Genomic DNA, 21,669 nt, shown 5'->3' on the forward strand with positions numbered 1-21,669 from the left:
TGGGTTAGTAGAGTAGTTACCAGTCTAAGTTCTTGAGTCTGTCTACCTGAGCTCAGATTGACAGCTTTATAGTTGGCCAGCTGTGTGGTCTGGACAGCTCCTAGTGTATCAGGTTCCTTCTATTAAAGAATAGGAATACTCAGAGGTCTTGGCCTATAAAGTCACTGAAATGTTAATATGAAAAAAAAGTGGTGATCATAAATGTCACCACAACACATGTATTATAATTATCAGTATTATTAGTTGATAATTCTGAATTTCAGTTTTGCTGCTTGTAAAGTTAGATGAAAAGTTATGATACTTCAGAGTTTTTATGAAAGTCCATCAATTTTACTGAAAATAAAACACTGTAAGTTGCAAAATATTGTATTACAAGGTGATACTTTCTTATCTACAGGATAAAACTATGAGTGGAAATTGGGAAGTCTGTCCTGGGTTCAATTTCCAAGCCTGTCACTTACTATTTGTATAAGTCACTGGAACTCTCCACTTCAAAGAAACTCTCTTAGTTCCTATTCTGTACGCTAGGAGTAATAATAGTACATATTTCATAGGGAAGTCCTGAGGATAAATTTAATTTTTTTAATGTTTATTTTATTTTTGAGAGACAGAGACAGAGTGTGATGGGAGGAGAGGCAGAGAGAGGGGGACACAGAATCCAAAGCAGGCTTCAGGCTCTGGGCTGTCAGCACAGAGCTTGATGCAGGGGTTGAACCCATGAGCCATGAGATCATGCTCTGAGCTGAGATAAGATGCTCAACCAACTGAGCCACCCATGTGCCCCAGGATAAATTTAAATAATGCATGTAAAGTTCTTAGCACAGTGTCTGATGCATACATAGTAAGTATTCAATAGACTTTACCAATCTTCATTAGAAGGTTTCTGAAAGATTACAGTATTCGGCAAATAGCAATAAATGGCAAACAAAAAATCACAACAAAACATGATGTGACAGAGATATCTTACCTCCATTCTATTAACAGGAAAGGAAGGCCCCACAGGAAATCACATTAAAGGGGAAAAGAAGCAAAAGTTAGTACATTTTAATCTTAAGATTTGCAAGAAATAGCTTTGATATCTCTAATTCCTAAGTTTCTGGAAAGTTCTCTTCAGTTAGGATGCCAGACACTGCATTAACAGGCATATTTGGAGGAGATGAAGAGCAAACAGGGTCTCCAGGAACTATCCTTTTCAGGCTGGGTCCACCTCAGCCATTATCAGCCCAGGCAGCTTTAAATTCCTAGCCACCAAGGGACTTTGTATCAAGCCTGAAGATGACAGACCAGCCTATATAAAGCACCCACGGGACCCAAACCACAAGACCACTCTGCCACTGGGCAGATAGAAAAGAGGAAAGGAGACATCAGGAAATTCTTCTAGAGAAAATGGGATATAATTTGGAGGGGTAAAGGCAGGTTCTAATAGCAGCTGAGCAGAGAAACCTGTTGAAATACCAGAGGCCAAGGTTATGTATATGAAAGAGCCCTCAATTTGAGATATAAAAGGAGGATTCAGTACCGTGAAGATGTGCCAGTCAGTGCCAAAGAGAACCCAGCCATAGTACTTGGGAGGAGGTACTCAGCTTAGATAGGCTTCTATTTTGTGGACAAGCAAGGAAAGAAAAATGAAACTCATTTAAGGATGCTTGGTTGTCTTGAGAATATTAACAGAATCAGAGGGCCTTCCATGTGTTTCTAACAGATATTCCCCCAGTCACATTTTGTTTTGGGGGAAGGGTGGGGAGCAGGCGGGGATTCCAAGAACGTTGTAATTATAAATAAGTGCTTTGATTTCAAAACTAGATTTTTTTAAATTCCCAAAATTTCCAACAGTCGTCAATATGTTCAGTATCCTTAAATTTATCTGGAAAAGTCAGTAAAATTTTGGCTGTCTTCTAAAACACACAGTAAACTTTAATATGAGAAAGCTGCCCAATTGTAAAAAGAATGCTCGCCCCTTATGCCTAACTGCAGGACAGCTGGTAGCAATTTAGTGTGGCTACTGGCTGTTACTCATATATTCTTTTCCCTTTCATTCCAAACAAAAACAAACACCTTTAATCAGTTTGAAACCAGATAGCCACCACCAAGCACGAGGGCGCAGTGTCTGTTTTGTTGGTAAGAGCACTCTACCTATCCTGGATGAAGCACTGAGTGATAGAGGTGGTCATGCGCCCCTACTCATCACCATGTGTCTCTTTACTGGGAAGAACGTTGCAGGGACACGGGAGTGTGACTATAAGACATGAGAGAGACCATGATCCATGGTAGTTAGTACATTCAGTTAGCTATATCCATTGTGAAAATATTTCAAACTTCCTTTTTTTTTTTTTTTCGGTAATAGTGTGAAACATCAACTCCTAAAATACAGAGTCAAAAAATATGTGGTCCGTTGTGGGCGTGGGGAACTCCAATACTACCACATCGTATTTCTCCCCATGCCTATTTTTGAATATGCTACATATATTTATTTGAGTTTAAAAATTTTTTTTTTCAACGTTTATTTATTTTTGGGACAGAGAAAGACAGAGTATGAACGGGGGGAGGGGCAGAGAGAGAGGGAGACACAGAATCGGAAACAGGCTCCAGGCTCTGAGCCATCAGCCCAGAGCCTGACGCGGGGCTCGAACTCACAGACCGCGAGATCGTGACCTGGCTGATGTCGGGCGCTTAACCGACTGCGCCACCCAGGCGCCCCTATTTATTTGAGTTTTAAATTGAGTGACTGGAAACCCCAGACCCTGAGGTCAGTCCAAAGAAGGGGCATTGCAAATGGTGGGGATTAGAATGAGTGGCTTATATTAGACGAGGGATGGGAACACAGACTCATTCCTATACTCTCAGGCTGGCTAAAGATAGACAGAACTCAGAACCTCAGTCTTACAGGAGGGACCTGTTGATGCCACTGAGAATGGGAAATACAAGCTTTTCCTCCCCTGCACCCCTGGGTCTATTTTTTTGCCAGCTTTATGGAGATATAATTGACATATGATAAGTTTAAGGTATATACTTATATAATGCAAAATGATTACCATCTTAGCATTAGCTAACACCTCCATTCTGTCATATAATTACCATTTCTTTTTTGTGGTGAGGACATTTAAGATCTATTCTATGGGGCGCCTGGGTGGCGCAGTCGGTTAAGCCTCCGACTTTAGCCAGGTCACGATCTCGCGGTCCGTGAGTTCGAGCCCCGCGTCGGGCTCTGGGCTGATGGCTCGGAGCCTGGAGCCTGTTTCCGATTCTGTGTCTCCCTCTCTCTCTGCCCCTCCCCCGTTCATGCTCTGTCTCTCTCTGTCCCAAAAATAAATAAACGTTGAAAAAAAAAATTAAAAAAAAAAAAAAAGATCTATTCTCATAGCAACTTTCAGTATAATACAGTATTATTAACTATAATCACCATATGTACAAAGATTCCCAGAACTTATTCATCTCATAACTGGAAGTGTGTACCCTTTGACCAACATCTGTTTCCCTCCACCACCCAGCATGGAGCAACTACCACCGTATTCTCTGTTTCTATGAGTTAGACTTTTTCAGATTCCACATATTAGTGATATATATGTCTTTCTCTGACTTCCATCACTTAGCATAATGCCCTCAAGTTACATTCATGTTGTCACAAATAGCCAGATTTCCTTCTTTATCATGGCTGCATAGTATCCCATCGTATGTATATATGTATATGAGATACTAGAAGATATATGATAAGATATTATATATATGTATATATGTTCCTTATCCATTTGTTGACAGAAGCTTAGGTTGCTTCCGTATCTTGTAACTGGTATCTACTGTTTCGATATACTGTGAATAATGGTGCAACAACTACGAGAATGCAGATACCTCTTCGATGTCCTGGTTTTTTTCCTTTGGATGGATACCCACTAGTGGAGTTGCCGGATCACATGTTACCTCTATTTTTAATTTCTTGAGAACCTTCCATTCTGTTTTCCATAGTGGCTGAACCAATTTACGTTCCCACCAACAGTGCACAAGGGTTTTCTTTTCTCCACATCCTTGCCAACACTTATTAACTCTCATCTTTTTTGGGATAGTGATTCTAATAGGTATGAGGTAACACCTCATTGTGATTTTGATTTGCATTTCCCTGATTATTAGTGATGTTGAGCACCTCTTAATGTACCTGTTTGCCATCTATATGTCTTCTTTAGGAAAATGTTCAGACCCATTGCCCATTTTTTTTTAAATGGAATTGTTTGTCTTTTGCTCTTGAGTTGTATGAGCTCTTTATATATTTTGGATATTAACCCCTTCTCAGATACGTGATTTGAGAATATTTTCTCCCATTTCATAGGAAGCCTTTTCATTTTGTTGATGGCTTCCTTTGTTGTGCAGAAGCCTTTTAGTTTGATGTAATCCCATTGGTTTATTTTTGATCATTTTTTTTTGCTTGTGCTTTTGGTGACATATATCCAAAAAGACATCACCAAGACTGATGTCAAAGAGCTTACTGCTTATGTTTTTTTTCAGGTCTTATGTTTAGGACTTTAATCAATTTTGAGTTGCTTTTTGTGTGTGGTATAAGGTAGGGGTCCAGTTTCATTCTTTTGTATGGTTATCCGGTTTTCCCAGTACTATTTATTGAAAAGACTGTTCTTCCCCCATTGTGTATTCTTGGCTTCTTTGTAGTAAATTAATTGACTATATACATGGGAGTTTATTTCTGGGCTCTTTAGTCCATTGGTCTGTGTCTGTTTTTATGCCAATTTCATACTATTTTGAATTTTATAGCTTTATAATATAGTTTGAAATCAGGAAATGTGATGTCTCCAGCTTCGTTGTTCTTTCTCACGATTGCTTTGGCTGTTCACGATCTTTTGTGATCCCATACAAATTTTAGGATTGTTTGTTCTATTTCTATGAAAAATGCCATGGGAATGTTAATAGGTATTGCATTGAATCTGTAGCTTACTTTGAGTGATATGGACATTTTAACAATGTTAATTCTTCTGATTCATGAAATAGGATATCTTTTTATTTTTGTCTTAAATTTCTTTCATCAAAATCTTTTCTTTTAGTTTTCAGCATTCAGATCTTTTACCTTCTCAGTGAAACTTATTGCTAAGTATTTTATTGTTTTTGATGTCATTGTAAATGGGAGGATTTTCTTTTCTTTCTCAGATGTTTTGTTGTTAGTGTATAAAAACACATCTGATTTCTATATGTTGATTTGTATGCTGCAACTTTACTGGACTTGTTGATTAGTTCTAATGGTTTTTTGGTGGAGTCTAGGATTTTCACTATGTAAGATCCTGTCATCTGCAGACAGATAATTTTACTTCTTCCTTTTCTTTTTTAAAATTTTAAAAGTGTTTTATTTATTTTTGAGAAGAGAGACAGAGACAGAGACAGAGAGAGACAAAGACAGAGTACAAGTGGGGGAGGGCAGAGAGAGAGGGAGACAGAGAATCTGAAGCAGGCTCCAGGCTCTGAGCTGTCATCACAGAGCCCAATGTAGGGCTTAAACTTGTGAACTGTGAGATCATGACCTGAGCCAAAGTCGAACGCTTAACAGACTGAACCACCCAGGTGCCCCTCTTCTTCCTTTTCAATTTGGATGCCTTTTATTTATTTTCATTGCCTAACTGCTCTAGCTAGGACTTCTAGTACTGTGTTGAATAGAAGTGGTGATAGTGGGTACCCTTGTTTTGTTCCTGATTTTAGAGGAAAAGCTTTCAACCTCTCACCATTGAGTATGATGGCTGTGGGTTTGCCATAGATGGCCTTTATTATGTTGAGGTATGTTCCTTCTATATCTAGTTTGTTGAGCATTTTTATCATGAAAGGATATTGCACTTTTTCAAATGCATTTCTGCATCTATTCAGATGATCATAGGATTTTTATCTTTCCATAAATGTGGCGTATCACATTTATTTAATTGCATATGTTGGACCATCTCTGCATCCTAGGGATCAATCCCACTTGGTCGTGATGAGTGCCTTTTTTTTTTTTTTGTATTTTATTTTGGAGAGACAGAGAGAGAGAGAGCAAGCAGGGGAGAGGGGCAGAGGGAGAGAGAGAATATTAAGCAGGCTCCATGCTCAGCACAGAGACTGATGTGGAGCTCGATCCCACAATCCTAGGATCATGACCTGAGCCGACATCAAGAGTCGGATGCCCAACCGATGGACCACCCTGATAAGTGCTCTTTTTAATACGTTACTGAATTTGACTTGCTAATATTTTGCTAAGAATTTTTGCATCTGTATTCATCAGGGAAAGTGGTCTGTAGTTTCCTTGTTGTATCCTTTAATCTGACTTTGGTGTCAAGGTAATGCTGGCCTTGTAAAATGAGTCTTGTAGCATTTCTCCCTCTTCAGGTTTTGGAAGAGTGTGAGAAGCATCGGTGATAATTCTTCTTTAAATGTTTGGTAGAAATAGTACCTGTGCCTATTTTCGTGGCACCTGGCTCAGAATGATGCTCATTACAGGGATCATGGGCTGTCTTGTTGGTCTCTGTCATAGGGCCGAGGGTTCTAATGACAAAGAGAAGGCACCTGGCCAAATACCCAGCATCCTGGTGATTTTAAATTGTAACTTGAGCCTTTCAAGGTTGTGGCTGGAAGGAAATGCAACTTCCTGGTTCGTAGGGAGAGGTTCCAAAAGTTCTCCTGACTTCGTTTGATGACTAACAGCAAATGTAAATGAGTCAGAAAGAAGTCTATCACATTTCTCGAACAACACATGAGGATTTGGACATACACATGGAAGAGTTTTGGGAAAATGAAGGCTGATCTTTATTTTTTTGTTTCTCTTCACGCGCTAGAAATATCATTAGACATAGTCCTGAGCACCAGATCAGATTTTTCCATTCCCAGTTTTCCTGCTGGGATGAGTAAATAAACAGATGGAGTAAAAGCTTCAAAGTGAAACACAGAGAATGTGACAAAGGAGGCCGTTGACTACAGAACACTAGGGGAGGATGGGGATGGCTGACATGAGAGCAAGGAGAGTTTGGGTAAGGAAGCATTGCCAGAGAGTCAAAAGGAGTCACCATGTCTGACTCAAAGCTCTGCACCTCTGAGGCCAAAGGAGGGGGAGCTGAAAGCAGGAATGCAGAAAGCAGATGCCGTATCCAAGCGCCAGGAGGTCTGGGGAGCATAAGACCATGCTTCTTTAAAATGATTCTGAATTAAGTGGCTCCGTGGATCTGTTTTTCACCAACGTGGCCTCACTTTCCTGGAATATTGCCTCAGGGAGCACCCCAGGATTGAGAGGTAGTTTTCAGTGATGGCACTGGGATCATCGTGAGGCATCTAGCAGATTTAAGTAAAAAGAATGGGCGGAGGAGAGGAAGAGAAAATGGCAGATGTCTCCTGGGGTTCAGAGTCCTATTCCCTTGCACTCATGAGACACTCTCATTAGATCTGCCTGGGGAAATTTTAGGAAAGGTAGGGGAGCTTCAAGCCTCATAGTCAGTGGGACCCAACAGGAAAAACAGATCAGGGGATGAACAGAAAGATCGTGTCGTTTTTTTTATGAATTAGCTCCTTAAGGGAGTCCCTCTTCACTCATTTTAGTCACATTTTTCTCCCCATGTGCAGAAGGGTTCACATCGGTTACAGCACCTAACACTTGCTAAGTATGCATTGCCAGGCCCATTGGCTACAGTCAGGTCCTTGCTGGTTACAGTCTAGATGACTGTTACCCCTACTTAGGTCACTGATTCTCATCTGCTTTCAATTCCGCTTCTCTAGGAGATTTCTAGTCCTCTCTGCTGCTGTGTGCCAATCCATGCATTTCCACAATCTTTTTCCTCATGCAGATACTTCTGCTATTTCCCCCCAGGCTACCATTGCTGATTGCCTCCATCCTCACTCAGTACTGATGCATAAGACCACTTCTCCCTCCATCCTGAGACCCTGCCTTTCTCTGCTGCTTGCCATAACTTAAGGCTCTTTTTACCACCAGCAGATATCATTAATTTTTTAGTATTACAGTCTCCTCTGTTGGTATATTCCATTAATTAATGGAGTTGGATCAGGCTCTCCTTAGAGCTAGGTCAGGGATGCAGGGGTGATATTGCTGTATACAAGATGGTAGCAGTCATGCTCTGTAGTCATTTCAGCATTTGAAGATCATGTCCATGCAATGAATCTGCCTTGGTGTGATGTAGATATACCCATTATATTAGGTTCTCCTTCTTTATTGCCCTAGCATTGCCTTCACCCTCATCTTTGTATTTATGATGATAGGCTCTGAAGGTTGCTACACTAAACGGGAGTCCCTCCAGCTTGGTATGTGATGGAAAGGAGGAAGGTAGAGGAATTAAGAATTCACACATACATTTTATAGATTCCTTTCTCTGACCGAAATCCTAGAAGGGCGGTATAAATTAAGGAAAAAGCCAAAGCAGAGGGAGTTTTCCTGACTTATTTGGAACTAGGAGCAGGGAACGTTATAGGGATCCCTTGTTCTGACATGGGATGGCCACGTTTGTGTAAAAATGGTAGCATGACATGGGTGGGTAGACAGCAGAGCTGGGTCAATCAGGCTGACTCTCTTGGATTTTATATAACATGAATGTGATCCAGAAGTTACTTCAGGCTCCAGATAAGGAAGGAGCTGACTTGGAATTCAGCAGGCCCACCTTCGTAGGGAGAGACAGGGTGACCTCGTTGCCGAGGTTGCAAAGTAGACTCTAGAGAGGGGCTTGATGAAGGATGTGACTGAGATGTAGAGGACTGTGCTGTTACAGGAGGAGCCTCAAAGCCTCAAAGGTGCCGAGCCAGCCAGGGGGATCCTCTGGGTCCTAACAAAGCCAAGAGATGAGATCACGAGTTCTCCAGCTGTAGATTTCACCAGAGAATGGGGTAGGGGTTTGTTCCAGAGGACGCCACAGCATGTATCCAAGTCCCCTTTCCCCTGCCGTCTAGGGAGAGGCAGGAAGAAGGGAAGGAAGAGCCCTGGCAAGGAGTGAATATGTGAAAGACTGAATAATTATCTCAAGATTAGCAACATTAATTTTTCTCTTCTACCCTGTGGAGGTATAGGTTAAACTGGATTAAATCCGTTTATTTTATTTGATTTGAGTATTCATATGTAAATGTATCTCTCTCTCTGTCTCTCCGTCTCTCTCTCTCTCTCTCTCTCTCTCTCTCTCTCTCTCATTCTCTCTCCAGGGTGGATAGATACTATAAATAGGTATTTATTTATTTAACATTGGTTTTAGATCAAATATCAAATAAAACATAAGATAGACTAGAATAATCCCAGGTTATTCAAATGCATCAAAAATTTTAATTCTTATCTCCTGGACCTCCTCATGGTCTTGTTTTTAAATTTTTTTTTATCCATTATTATTTGTCTTAGACACCTTCCTCAAGCTGTCACATCTTAACGCATTCTACTCCACTGCTACATTCTAGCATTTAGCTCCTATGGTTTTATCCTGACAGGTCTCCTGTATCTGTCTTCCCTGCCCCAAGTCCTGCAGGTGTTGTTCAGATCTTCGTTATTCTTCTAGACTCCAGAATAGCCTCCTACCTGCACACGTGCCTCCTACTCTTTTCCACCCAACATCTGTTAACTTGACAACGGATATATCTGACCATATCGCTGGTCTCCTTCCTCTAAAATAATTAGATGACTTCCCACTGATTGAAGAACACATTTAACCTACTCGGGCTGTTCACAACTTGGCCAGAGCCCACATTTCAAACCTTTCTTCCCATTCTCCACCTCACTCCCAGTCTCCATCATGCTCTAAGCTTGCCAATCCACTTGCCGTTTCCTGAACACAGTTTAACCTTTCTGTCTCGTGCTTCTGTCTCCTGCTTAAGTGGTTGCTCTTTCCCACACTTAAACTCTCTCTCTCTCTCTCTCTCTCTCTCTCTCTCTCTCTTGTTCTGCTCTTATACTCTGTTTATGCTTCTGCAATAGAACATGGTCTGTGCCATAATGTATATGGGTAACTGACTTCCTTTCTAGATTGAGAGTCCCTTGGAGGCAGGCACCCTATTGTTAATTATCCCATTTGTTACGTAAGTGTGCATCCTGTATTCTACCTAATGATGGCCTGGATCGAGTAGTTAATAAATGCATGCAAGAGTATTTTATGAACAAGGTACTATATATAACAATAATTGTTTCCTTATTACTTGTTAAATTGAGTTGAATGTACTTTTAGAATTCTCACCATTCTCTGGCAGAAATCATTTCCCATCAGTGAAAATTCTAAAATAACTGATATGCTATATCAAGGTACTACAAGCAGATATATCCCTGGAGAAGAAGGCAGAAGGAATCCTTGAATCTTCTTACTTCACAGGCATGCTTTAGAAGGCCAGCCTTGTCCAATTCTCCCTGTATAGTTCTCTGTGGTCTCTATTCCCCTCATATTAAAATCCCAAACATTACTAGCAAGTTCCCCATCGTGGAAGATCAAAGAAGTGGCACAGCCATAAGAAATAGCAGGATCTGGGGAGCTGGCCCTGGGCACAGGTTCTGCCAGTGCCTGCCTTACATGTGAGGCCAAGCATCTCTGCTGACCCTTGGGCAGTAGACACATTCTGAGTGTAACATGCCTGGCATTTCCTGATACAGGGATTATTTCCATCTCTAGGAATTCCACAAATGTTCTCAGAAGCCTTTGGGGCATTTATATTTTAAAAATAAACCTTTATAACTCAACACAAATATTCTAGAAATCCATATGTCAGCTCTTTTCCTTGAAAACACCTGTAAGTCTTGCTATCACTTTCATGAAACAGGAGAAGGAAAGGCCACAAAGTAGATCAAATACTCATAAGTAAAAATGCCCTCAAGAAATAGCCATGCAGAAATTGGCACAACCATGTTAAATATCTGCCAACTTACTCTTTGAGAGCCCTGGAAAGTGTGATTGGCTCTATGAAAGAAAAAAAAAAGAGTGGGGGTGGGAAGAGAGAGAAGGAGGAAGGAAAGGAAAGAAGGAAAAGGTAAAACAGGAAAAGAAGGAAGGAGGGCGAGAGGAAAGAAAAGAAAGGGAGGGGGGAAAAAAGAGAGAAATGAACTCCTGGAAGCTGTTACCCATCACTAGGACAGGTATTTGAGGATTTCATTTTCGAGGTGATAAATCTCCCATTGTCAATGATCTAGATCAACCTCTGGAATGTCCCCAAGGAGGAGAAATAGCCCAAAGGGGACTGGAGTAAGAAATAAAACAGATTTCCCCCCAAATGTTGTGTGGAATAGTGCCAACTCTCCCTTCTCCCAGAGCAATGCAATTACGAAAATCCATCTTACCTGCTATGCTAATGGTGGCCGCAGCCTTTGCAGTGCTAAATTTCTCTCCGTGCTTGTTAGTAGCTATGCATGTGAAGAGTCCTGGCTTAGTGATAAGCAGCTGCAGTCTTGAGTCAATCACTCGGTCTTTCACACTTTCCTGAATGGACCCAGAGGAAACCTGGTGGAGTAGAGGGAAAAAAGCAGATAGAATTAGGTCAAGGATTTCCTAATATGATGCACCAGGTTGACTTGAAAGAGAAAGTATTAAAGTGATGATCAAAAGGCACGGGTAGGCTGCAAAAATAGCCAAAACCTTTGTAGCTCTTCCCCCATAAAGTAGCGTCTCTCTCCATGCTTTGAATCTAAATTGGCCTTGTACCTATTTTAGAAAATCAAAAACAGACTTGTAAAATTCTTGCGCCCTGTGGCTTACTTTCTTGTTGCTCTTGGAGCCTGTGACCTCCTATGACCAACCCAGAGCTAGCCTGCTTGAGGAAGAGGCACACACGGTCCAGTTATCCCCACTGCCCCAGCTGGGAGCCAAGAACAACCACCACATATACAAGTGAGGCCATTCTAGATCAACTAGCTCCCAGTCTGCATGCCAGTCACAGGAACTAGATCAGCCACGATCACGAAATCCTGGCCCAAATCAGCAAAACCACCCAGTCAACCCACACACTTACGAGCATTATTAAAAGGTTAGCTCCTGTTCTGTCCTCCACAGATGCACAACAGATAGATGGATGGTTGTGAAGAAAAATGGTTATAAAGCCAAGTCTGTTTCTGAGGCATGACTTGCATCCTGTCATACTATTCAAATCATAAAATCAAATGTCCTTGAAGAGTCAGGGTATCAATATTAACCTGATTGGCAGGTTAGTTTATGTGCTTGTTTATTATCATCATTTCAGCTCTGTGGGAAAGACAGCTGCCTAGCACTTTCTATTAGGTTGCAGAGTTAGAATTTGTGCCCCAGTTTGATCCCAAAGCCTGTGCTTTTAATTGTTATGTTAGAGTGCCTTCCCTAGCACTAGAAGAGAACATATGGAGAGTTATTAGAAAACAAGAATGCTAACCTCAACAAATCACCCATAAACAAAACAAATGGCATGACTTAAATGTCACTGTGAAGGTGGTGGCATGTTTTAAAGTGGCGATTCTTCACTATTTTTTTGAGCACTGTACCATCTTTGCAATAATTATTCGTTAATTGTCACTGTATGAGGGGAACATGCCAGTTGGAAGGAAATCTGAATGGAATGACAATCAGTCAGTGATTCACCTTGACCTTATGTCAGAGGAGTGGCCTTGAGAGATCTCTCTCTGTCCCTTAGTGGGAAATGAGGCTGGGAATAAGAAACTTGGAGTCAGTTATTTTGCTATTTTGCCTGTTTTCACGGGTAGACCAGCAAGGGGATGGCAAGTCCTGGGGTAAAACCAGCTTTATTCTTTCTGCTGCCAGGTGTCTGGCTAGCCTTGGAACCAAATACACTCTGTAGCAATTAAGCAGGGAAGTTTGCTCAATTAGCTTCTTTGACTCTTTATTCCTTCTATGCACTACTGTTTCCAACCTTTACGATAAAAATATCATGCGAGCATCAACTTAAGTCAGATCAAGTATTGTGGTAGTTTTCCCAGAAAAGCAGCCTGGACGCTGTGAGAAATTGACGAGGCAGAGAGAAAAATATCTTTAAGAGACATACACTCGGTTGGGAATTCAGATGAAATTCATCACCATCATATTTATCAGCAGTGCAACCTCTTATGGATTTGAGTTTCCAAGTTAAACAGAAAAGACTGAGTAATTTGAAATGCAATGTTGGATTCTCCCTGAATTTTAGGAGCAAAGCAATACTGAGAAAAAAACTAAAGACCTCAAGCCTCTATGCTCAGTCAACATGCTTTATGCTGTTGAGATGTTTCCTTTATAAAGACAATCCCTTTCCAGTTGATAGAAGTGAAATCTATAGAACAATTGCCTTCTCCCTTTGCAAGCTTAATCCGTCCTTCAAGAACGAGGTGTGCACAATGCCTGGGAGATGACTTGGGAAGGAGTCATTTCCCCAAGGTTGACGAAACTAGCGTTATTTTCATGTTCACACCTAAGAAAGTCATTCCTAAACTCCTCCTCAAGGTTAATGAAAACATTCTTGGTAGAAAAGAGGATGAGTTTTAAACTGGCTAACCGCTCTTCTCCTGGACTTCATCCGGGTGTTGAAGTAACTCAGCAAGGAGACCAACAAGCTATGAGGCCCATTGCTCGATTATGGCATGGCTCCTAAATGCTTTTCCTCCTGTTTTCAGAGGCCTTGCTTGATTCGGGTTGTGACTCAGGCACAGCAGGCCTTGTTAGTCAGAGTGCGAATTTGTTTTTCTTCCTTCATGGGTCATCCTGACCAACAGTTTCGTATTTTTTGATGACCTAAAAATAAAAACCACCCCTTGCTCTCCATTTTGGTCTTTTTGCTCCTCAGGTTCAGATTATTACGAGTTTTGACCAAGGTATGTCTCGGCAAAACCAAGTACTTAATTGAGGTGACTATATCTGGGATTTACAGTAAATACATTATTTTCTGCAAGTCTGTCAGGCATACTGCCCTGAAGTTGCTGGATAAACAGCTCTGCTGTGTATGTGCGGTTCTCTTTCTGAGACAGTGACCTCAAGAAGAGGCAGGCAGACAGGAAACCCTGTCATAAATAGGCACCTTGGTTCACACCTGAGGTGATGTGTGTAAAAGTTTTTTGAAAGTGGCAAAGTAGTATTGACCTGTGGAATATTTTTATGTATCATTAACACATTAATAATGCTGTTTTGAGAGGATCTATTCACAGGTACGAATAGTCTCATCACTTCGTCATGAATTGGCCTTAGCATAGGAAGGCCTCTGGCTTCAATGGCTCTGTCTTACAAACAGTTCCAGCTTGCTGAGAATGCCTCATGGAGCCGTCGGGTATGGCCCAGTAGGGTCCATGTGTAGGGAGTTGGAATAATGTCTGTATGTGCATCATAGAAAGAGGGCTAGGGGCACCTGGGTGGCTCATTCGGTTGAGTGTCCAACTCTTGGTTTCGGCTCAGGTCATGATCTCAGGGATTCATGAGTTCGAGCCCTGCATCAGGCTCTGTGCTGACAGTGCAGAGGCCTGCTTGGGATTCTCTCTCTCCCCCTTTCGCTCCCCCTCCCCTGCGCTCTCTCTCTCTCTCTCAAAATAGATAAATCAACATTTGAAAAAAAAGAAAAGGGGGTAACAGAATGAGAAAATCTTCCACATTGTTTCTGATCAACATCGCTGTAGTTGCCTCTTTCAATCTGGCTACTGCCATGTTTCATGGAATATATTCCAGCTGATACATGTAATTATCTTAATTAACACAGCTAGTAAGATGAGAAGACTCCAAAGCTCAGGTACTTCAAACCAAAAATACTACCTCTTAAAAATACATGTAAAGGTGAGCTGACCTTTAAGAAAATTCGAAAGCACAATCTTCCACATAGATAGTTTGGCTACTTATTTTTTATAAAATTCTTCTAAAAAAATTAAAATGATCCAGCTTTTAAAATCCTTTAGGAACTGTGTTTAATGGAGAAACAAGAGAGACATGTAATTTTTCTACATTTTTTATTTGAATGCGAAAATAATGGAGATATTACCAGTCTAACTTGAAATCAAGTCTGGTTATCGGAATAGAAGTTTGTTTTCTTTAAGAGAAGTGAGCTCTGCTCTATCCATGTGGAACTACTACTTCCAATGTTGTAAAACAAAAGGAATATTACTCCTCGTTCTGAGGTTCATCTGAGACTACAGATTTCCATGAAAAATGAATGACATTTGTGTACAAAGAGAGGAAAAAATAATTCTTGATCACTTCAGAGCATGTGGCTTGCCTTTCTCTTGTTCTTTGGTTTAACCATTCAGGCTTTTAGGTTATTGATGTGTTCACAGAGGCGGGGGGAAAGGAGTCATCACATCCGTTAGAGTACTCACTGTTCTCAGGAGTGTGTTAGTGAAGTTAGTTCATGAATTTGGAGTTAGTGAAGAACCACAGTTTAAACTCTGTTTTATTCTGTGCCAATTAGCTCCCAGCTCTGTATTCATCTTTGTTCAGTCCACCCCAGATAATACCAGGGCTGTGGGCTCTTCCTGTTCTCAGTAGAATTTTCTGGTTGCCCCTTGTGCATTAAATGCCTGAGATTGCCTCCATTTCCTGTGATTTGTGTCAGCATGAGCAAGATCGTCTCGGTTTCTGTCTGGACGTGGGTCGTATCACCACGAACAAAACTTGGCTATAAGAGCAACCTGTCTCTGACCATGAGAACCACGGATGTACTTCTGCTTTCTTCCAGAAGAAAGCCACTATTAGTTTGTTTTATTCCTGTATAAGAATCAGAGGCAATGGGTCTATTTTGCTTCCTGCCTTTTGTGAATCACATCTTGAATCTTGTGAATCACATCTTTCTGTGAATCACATCTTGAATGATAAAGTTGGGGTCTCAGTAGGACCCAAACTAACTCAAACCGTCATACTCTTTTTTTATTACTCATGAACTCCAAGAGAGACTAATCATGTATCTTCCAGTTCTAGACTATTATGAGCCTTTGAAAACACTGAAGGTTTTATAAAGCATATGTCTTTCCATTTTCTTTATTCCTGTTTTCATAGAGGAAGACAAATCATTAAAGTCCTATCATCAGTTCCCCAGCTTTCTTAGGACATATTTTTACACTACCTTGAGAGGCTTAAGACAACTCTTCTGTGACTTCCACAGAAGAGCCACAAAACACTGCCAAATAAGATTTGAAATTTATTTTACTTACTTAATTTAGAGAGTGCCAGCACAAGTTGGGGAGAGGGGGAGAGGGAGAGAGAGAATCTTGAGCAAGCTCCATGCTCATTGTAGAGCCCAATGCAGGGCTCGATCCCACAACCCTGGGATCATGACCTGCTGAAATCAAGAGTTGGATGCTCAACTGATGGAACCACCCAGGCGCCCCAAGATTTGAATTATAGATGACACTTTAATTAGAGAGCTAAAGAAGAACAGGAACCTCAAGTTATTTGATTGTAACTTAACAAAAATGGAGAACTTTAACCCTGATGTCCTATTAGGGATCATTTTCTCCAGCCACCTGACACCTCTATCATTAAAAATATGGGAAAATCTGTGTCTGAGAGGTAAGTAGACTTCCCTACAATTACATTAGCTAGAGAGAGCCATTTCCAACTTAGTCTGCCAACCCCTCACCTATTCTTATTTCTGATACCTCATGTAGAAAGTCTGTAGAGTGACATTAATTCATTTACTGTATTTCGAAGAGACAAGTTAAATTGGTTTTAAACACAAATGATGAGAAAAGTGGTTTTTTACAAGCATCAGAAAAGAAAAAACAACCCTTCAGCAAAAACAGTAGTGAAAACAAAATAATAAATGAGTTGTAGGCCCTAAAGAGCCTACTTTTGCAGGATGACATTATTAGTTCAGGTAGGTTTAGAATCTGGCATCTTTTTCCTAGTGAACCACATCCACCAGAATTTCACACATGGCATGCTTTGCTTCCCACACACCTCTTTCTCTTCCCTTCTTCCCTCCCCATGTCTAGTGTCCTACTTCTCTTTCCCGTCCTCGCCTTCTTTTCCTCTGTTTCTTTTTTTCTCCTCATGAGAACACTCCTTTGACTTTGAAATGTTGCTGTTAATATTTTGTAATACGACAACATATGCACACTGCAACCAAGATACGAAACAGTTGGAGAGAGACTATCCTGGGGGATGTGAGAAAGGAAAATGGTTGAGGCCCCTCTAGATGACTCATCAAGGTTTGAGTTGCTTAGCTGTAGTGAGAGCCATCCTCACCCCACCCAAGGAACTGGTTTGAAAAAGTACCCCGTCTTCTTTTAAAAAAAAATTTTTTTTTAATGTTTATTTATTATTGAGAGACAGAGCATGAGCAGGGGAGGGGCCGAGAGATGGGGAGACACAGAATCCGAAGCAGGCTCCAGGCTTTGAGCCATCAGCACAGAGCTTGATGTGGGCCTCCAGCTCAAGAACTGTGAGACTGTGACCTGAGCCAAAGTTGGACGCTTAACCGACTAAGCCACCCAGGCGCCCCAAGAACCCCATCTTCTTAAGGCATGAAAGAGGGTCTTCAATAGGACCACCTGAAGGATTGACGTATGTCCCCTGCTGTGTAATAAAGGGTTAACTTACTGGACTCGAGGTGTTCACACCCTGTACTCAAACCCAGAAAGGACTGGCCTTTGACTTGCTTCTAAGAGATAACCTCTCATCCTTTGGAAAATTCTGCCTCGTTAGAGTGTCTTTCTATATCTGAGACCATGAGCCATGCCAGATGGTTTATGTTCAAGTGCAAATTATGGTGAATAGCTCTTTTTGTTCAGCAGGGACTCTAGGCTATGTTGTATCAGTTTGACCTTTGGAAGGGCTAGAGACTAGCTAAGGTCAGTCATGTGAGCCCTCCACGCTTATGTAACTGACCTTCAGGAAAATCCCTAGACACCAAGGCTGGATGAACTTCCTTGGTACAAGATGCCATACAGGCTGACATCATTGCTGGGAGATTTAGGTGCTCTCCATGGGATTCCACAGGGAGAGAACAACTGATTACCTACTACTGAGTTTAGTCTGTATCCTTTCACTGTAATAAACTATAACCATAAGGATAATGGCTTTTCTGAGTTCTGTGGGTCCTTCTAGTGAATCATCAAACTTGAGGGTGGTCTTGGGGACCCTGACACACCTGCAATTTGTTGACACGGCCAAGATGTATCTGATAACCACCTGTAAAATCGAAAGGGCAGAGCCGGGCTGCCTAACAACTCCAACAGAAGGAGAAATGAGGGGGTAGCTCTGTTCAGGATGCAAGAGTTTGTGGATGCAGAGGTTTTATAGAAGATCTGGTTTAGAGTCATTTTCAGTCTTCCCCAAAGATCTTTTGGGGGCATTGATGGGACCCTGACAGAAAGGCTTCCCATCAACAAACAGATTAGGGGCTAAGAAGGAGATGGCTTCCCTGAGGAAAATGGGTCATGGGGTCATCTTGAATATCCCTTGATTTCTGAAGAATCATGAATGTGTCCATGATGGAGAGAATTGTTTTAAATACTTGTTGGGCACAGTGGTGTAAAGCCAACTTATAAGAGTGTCATTTAAATTAGAACTTTTCCGGGGCGCCTGGGTGGCGCAGTCGGTTAAGCGTCCGACTTCAGCCAGGTCACGATCTTGTGGTCCGTGAGTTCGAGCCCCGCGTCAGGCTCTGGGCTGATGGCTCGGAGCCTGGAGCCTGTTTCCAATTCTGTGTCTCCCTCTCTCTCTGCCCCTCCCCCATTCATGCTCTGTCTCTCTCTGTCCCAAAAATAAAATAAAAACGTTGAAAAAAAAATTAGAACTTTTCCTCTTCAATTACTGCTCCTCCCTCCTTCCAACCCCAAAGCTGTAGGAGTCTTAAGTAGCAGTTAGGAAGTGGAGGAAGAGCGAATGAATGAGTGTGAGAGAAGAAGCTAACCACAGGACTGTTGTGGAAGGCAGGTAGCATGCATGTGGTAGTCTTAAGAAAGGGAGGAAGGTGGGGCACCTGGTTGGCTCAGTCAGTAGAGGGTGTGACTCTTGATCTTGGAGTTGTGAGTTCAGGCCCCACATTGGGTGGAGAGATTACGTAAAAAGGAAATCTTAAAAAAAGGGATGGGGTGGGGGGAGGGAAAGGTCCCATCTGTGAATTGCATTTGGAAGCTTTGGTTATTACTCAGGTTTAGGCACTTAAAATTACTAAATTGGGATGGTATTAGTGATTTAAAATCACCTAAGAGCAACCAGAAAAGCCACAGAGCCTGTGTGAGGTAGCCAGTAGTGAGAAAAGAACTTGCCCTACTGAAGATACTTGATGGGCAGAGAAAATACTAAATAAGGTTGTATTACATGGAAGTCATGCTTGGCCAACAGTTACAATGGTAATCTCAGCCCACATGTTTATTAACTCTCTGTTTTCCACCTGAATCCCAAAAGGTAAATAAAATCTAAAATTAGGAAAAATAACTCCAGAGAAAGGTAGAAGGGTGTCATAATAATCATAATAATCAAAGGGCCAGAAATTTTCAGCAATTTCTGTAAGATCCAAAGAGATGTGACTGGGTTGATAGAAAAATTAATATCAGCTAAGTTGCTGAAATCTAAAAGTTCACTGAGAGGAGAATGCATAAATTTTCCCTGTAGAGTCATGGAAAAATCCAGAGTTCAGATAGCAGGGCTGTAAGTAGGAGCCAACTTTGAGAGAGTCAGTAAAGTAGCAGAAGAGCGTTGTGAGCTATTATGTGTGCATATAGCACTAGGCTGAGACATTTGTCCATCTAAGACTTTCTATAGTAGGCTGAAAAAAATTAAAATTGTGGAAAAATACTTTTAACCAATGTAGCAAACTGAGAAGCTTCTGTTTTCCCTGACAGTTTTCCAACCCAGAAAAATTTGTTTCCTTTGGATGGCCTTGAAGAGTGAGGAGACAGAAATCAAAAGTCAGGTTCCATAAGGGTAAGAAGTCTAATAAGAGATACAATAAACTAACATCTCAAAGAACCAGATATCAGGATTCCATGTAGGCCTACATGGAATTGAAGACTGTGTTACAATGATCTGGGATGACCAAGGAGCTTCAAACTTTGAACTTAGTTTAAGATGGTCCAAGATAAGTAGTTGCCCCTGGTCCTTAGCAAAAATAAACAAAAATTCTTTCTAGAGAAAAGTACCTTCATCTAGACCTCGTATTAATCCCTGACCTTTCTTCCCCCAAAACAATAGCAACAGGTAGTCAAAGATAAGTAGGCACACGAGGAAACAAAACACAAGGAACAAGAGTCAGCAGGAAAGCAGATAAGAGAAAGAGACCTAAAATGGCATCCCATCTCACTTGATTAAAAGCCAAAATTGTTTCAATACTCTACATAAAGCGTATATGATCCACAATTCCTAGACACACCCCTTACCTCTTTCTTCTTTTCTCATTCACTTCTCGTCATACTAACTTGTTATTCCTTTGATGTATGGCGTGCACCTTTATCTCAGAAACTTGCCCCAGTTTTCTTCCCATAGTTATCTACTACAGATGACTGTAGTTGTCTTACAGTTATCTCGTCCTTACCTCCTTCAGATCTTAGCTCAAAAGTCTTCATCTTTTTTGAAAAATTTATTCATTTTGAGAGAGAGAAAGAGAGAGAGGGAGAGAGAGAACATGCTTGTATGCGTGTGAATGGGGCAGAGAGAGAGAGGGAAAGAGGGAATCCCAAGCAGGCACCATGCTGTCAACACAGAGCCTGATGTTAGCCTTGATCTTATGAACCATGAGATCATAATCTGAGCTCAAATCAAGAGTTGGATGCTTAAACTGACTGAGCCACTCAGGTGCCCCTGAATTCTCTACATCTTAATGAGGCTTCCTTGACCACTCTGTTGAAAATGGAATCTTTCTCCTAAGGTTGCACTTCTGTCTCATTTTCCTGCTTTATTTCCCTCCGTAGTATTTGACACTATCTGCATAGAATATTGGTTTTATTTTTTGTTTGTCTTTCCCCATCATAGTATCAGTTCTTTGAGGGCAGGGAACTTAACCTGTTTTGTTTGCTCCTATATCTATAATGCCCAGAATAGTGCCTGACACCCAGGAGATGCTCAGTAGATATTTGTGGAATGAATAAATTTATGTGTATATATGTAAAGTGCTTAGAACAGCTCCTGGCACATAGTGACCACTTAATATATGTCAGTTATTATCAGTATGAAAAAATGAATTAAAGATGGTTAAACTGACAGTCATGGGTTCTAATTCTGGATTACTTTTCATCAAAGTACCCTCCAGGAGTGACCTAATTCTTGAGCTGGTGAATTTTGTGAAAATTGTTTTACCTGTGTGGGAAGGAATTGCTACCATTTCCCTTTTACACAAAGGCATAAAGGAAAATTTGATTTTCTACTCTTCCCCATGATACAAGGAAAGAAGCAAACCCATGGGGTTCAATTTCTAAGGCAGTGACTGCTAGGATGAAAATACTGGAAGGCTTTGAAAAATAGAGGTGCAGGTGGGACCAATGACAGAGATCAGGGTAACTTTACAAATATGTGGCCCATCCTGAGATTCCTCTCGAGTGATCTTCCCCAGACAAGTCCCCATAGCAATGGCACTCACGGCATTTCCATTTTCAATCCAGGTGATGGTGGGGACAGGGATGCCTGTTGCTGTGCAGCGCAGGGTCACAAAGGAGCCAAATGTGACATTGTGGGATTCAGGAGCCCGCAGGATTCTGGCAAAAACTGTTAGGAAAACAGAAGTGGTGAGTGACTCTCCTATAGGGAATGCTCAAGCTGGATGGTCTTTTAAAAATGCAAATCAAGTCACGTTCTCCCATGTAGAACCCTTCCGTGTTCCCTCCGTATT

At 41.3% G+C, this 21,669-nt stretch overlaps 1 protein-coding gene across 1 annotated transcript in view; it reads right to left on the reverse strand.

Annotated features, from left to right (window-relative positions):
- The window catches only part of MUSK (muscle associated receptor tyrosine kinase), a 92,803-nt gene that overhangs the window by 22,496 nt on the left and 48,638 nt on the right, over positions 1–21,669 (reverse strand). The window contains exons 6-8 of the mRNA XM_047830383.1: positions 21,421–21,545; positions 11,252–11,411; positions 3,054–3,060 (exon numbers count right to left, since the gene is read on the reverse strand). Of these exons, the coding sequence (XP_047686339.1) occupies positions 3,054–3,060; positions 11,252–11,411; positions 21,421–21,545 (292 nt within the window). The remainder of the gene's footprint in view (positions 1–3,053; positions 3,061–11,251; positions 11,412–21,420; positions 21,546–21,669) is intronic.

Source organism: Prionailurus viverrinus, chromosome D4, assembly GCF_022837055.1.
Source record: "Prionailurus viverrinus isolate Anna chromosome D4, UM_Priviv_1.0, whole genome shotgun sequence".
Classification (NCBI taxonomy): domain Eukaryota; kingdom Metazoa; phylum Chordata; class Mammalia; order Carnivora; family Felidae; genus Prionailurus; species Prionailurus viverrinus.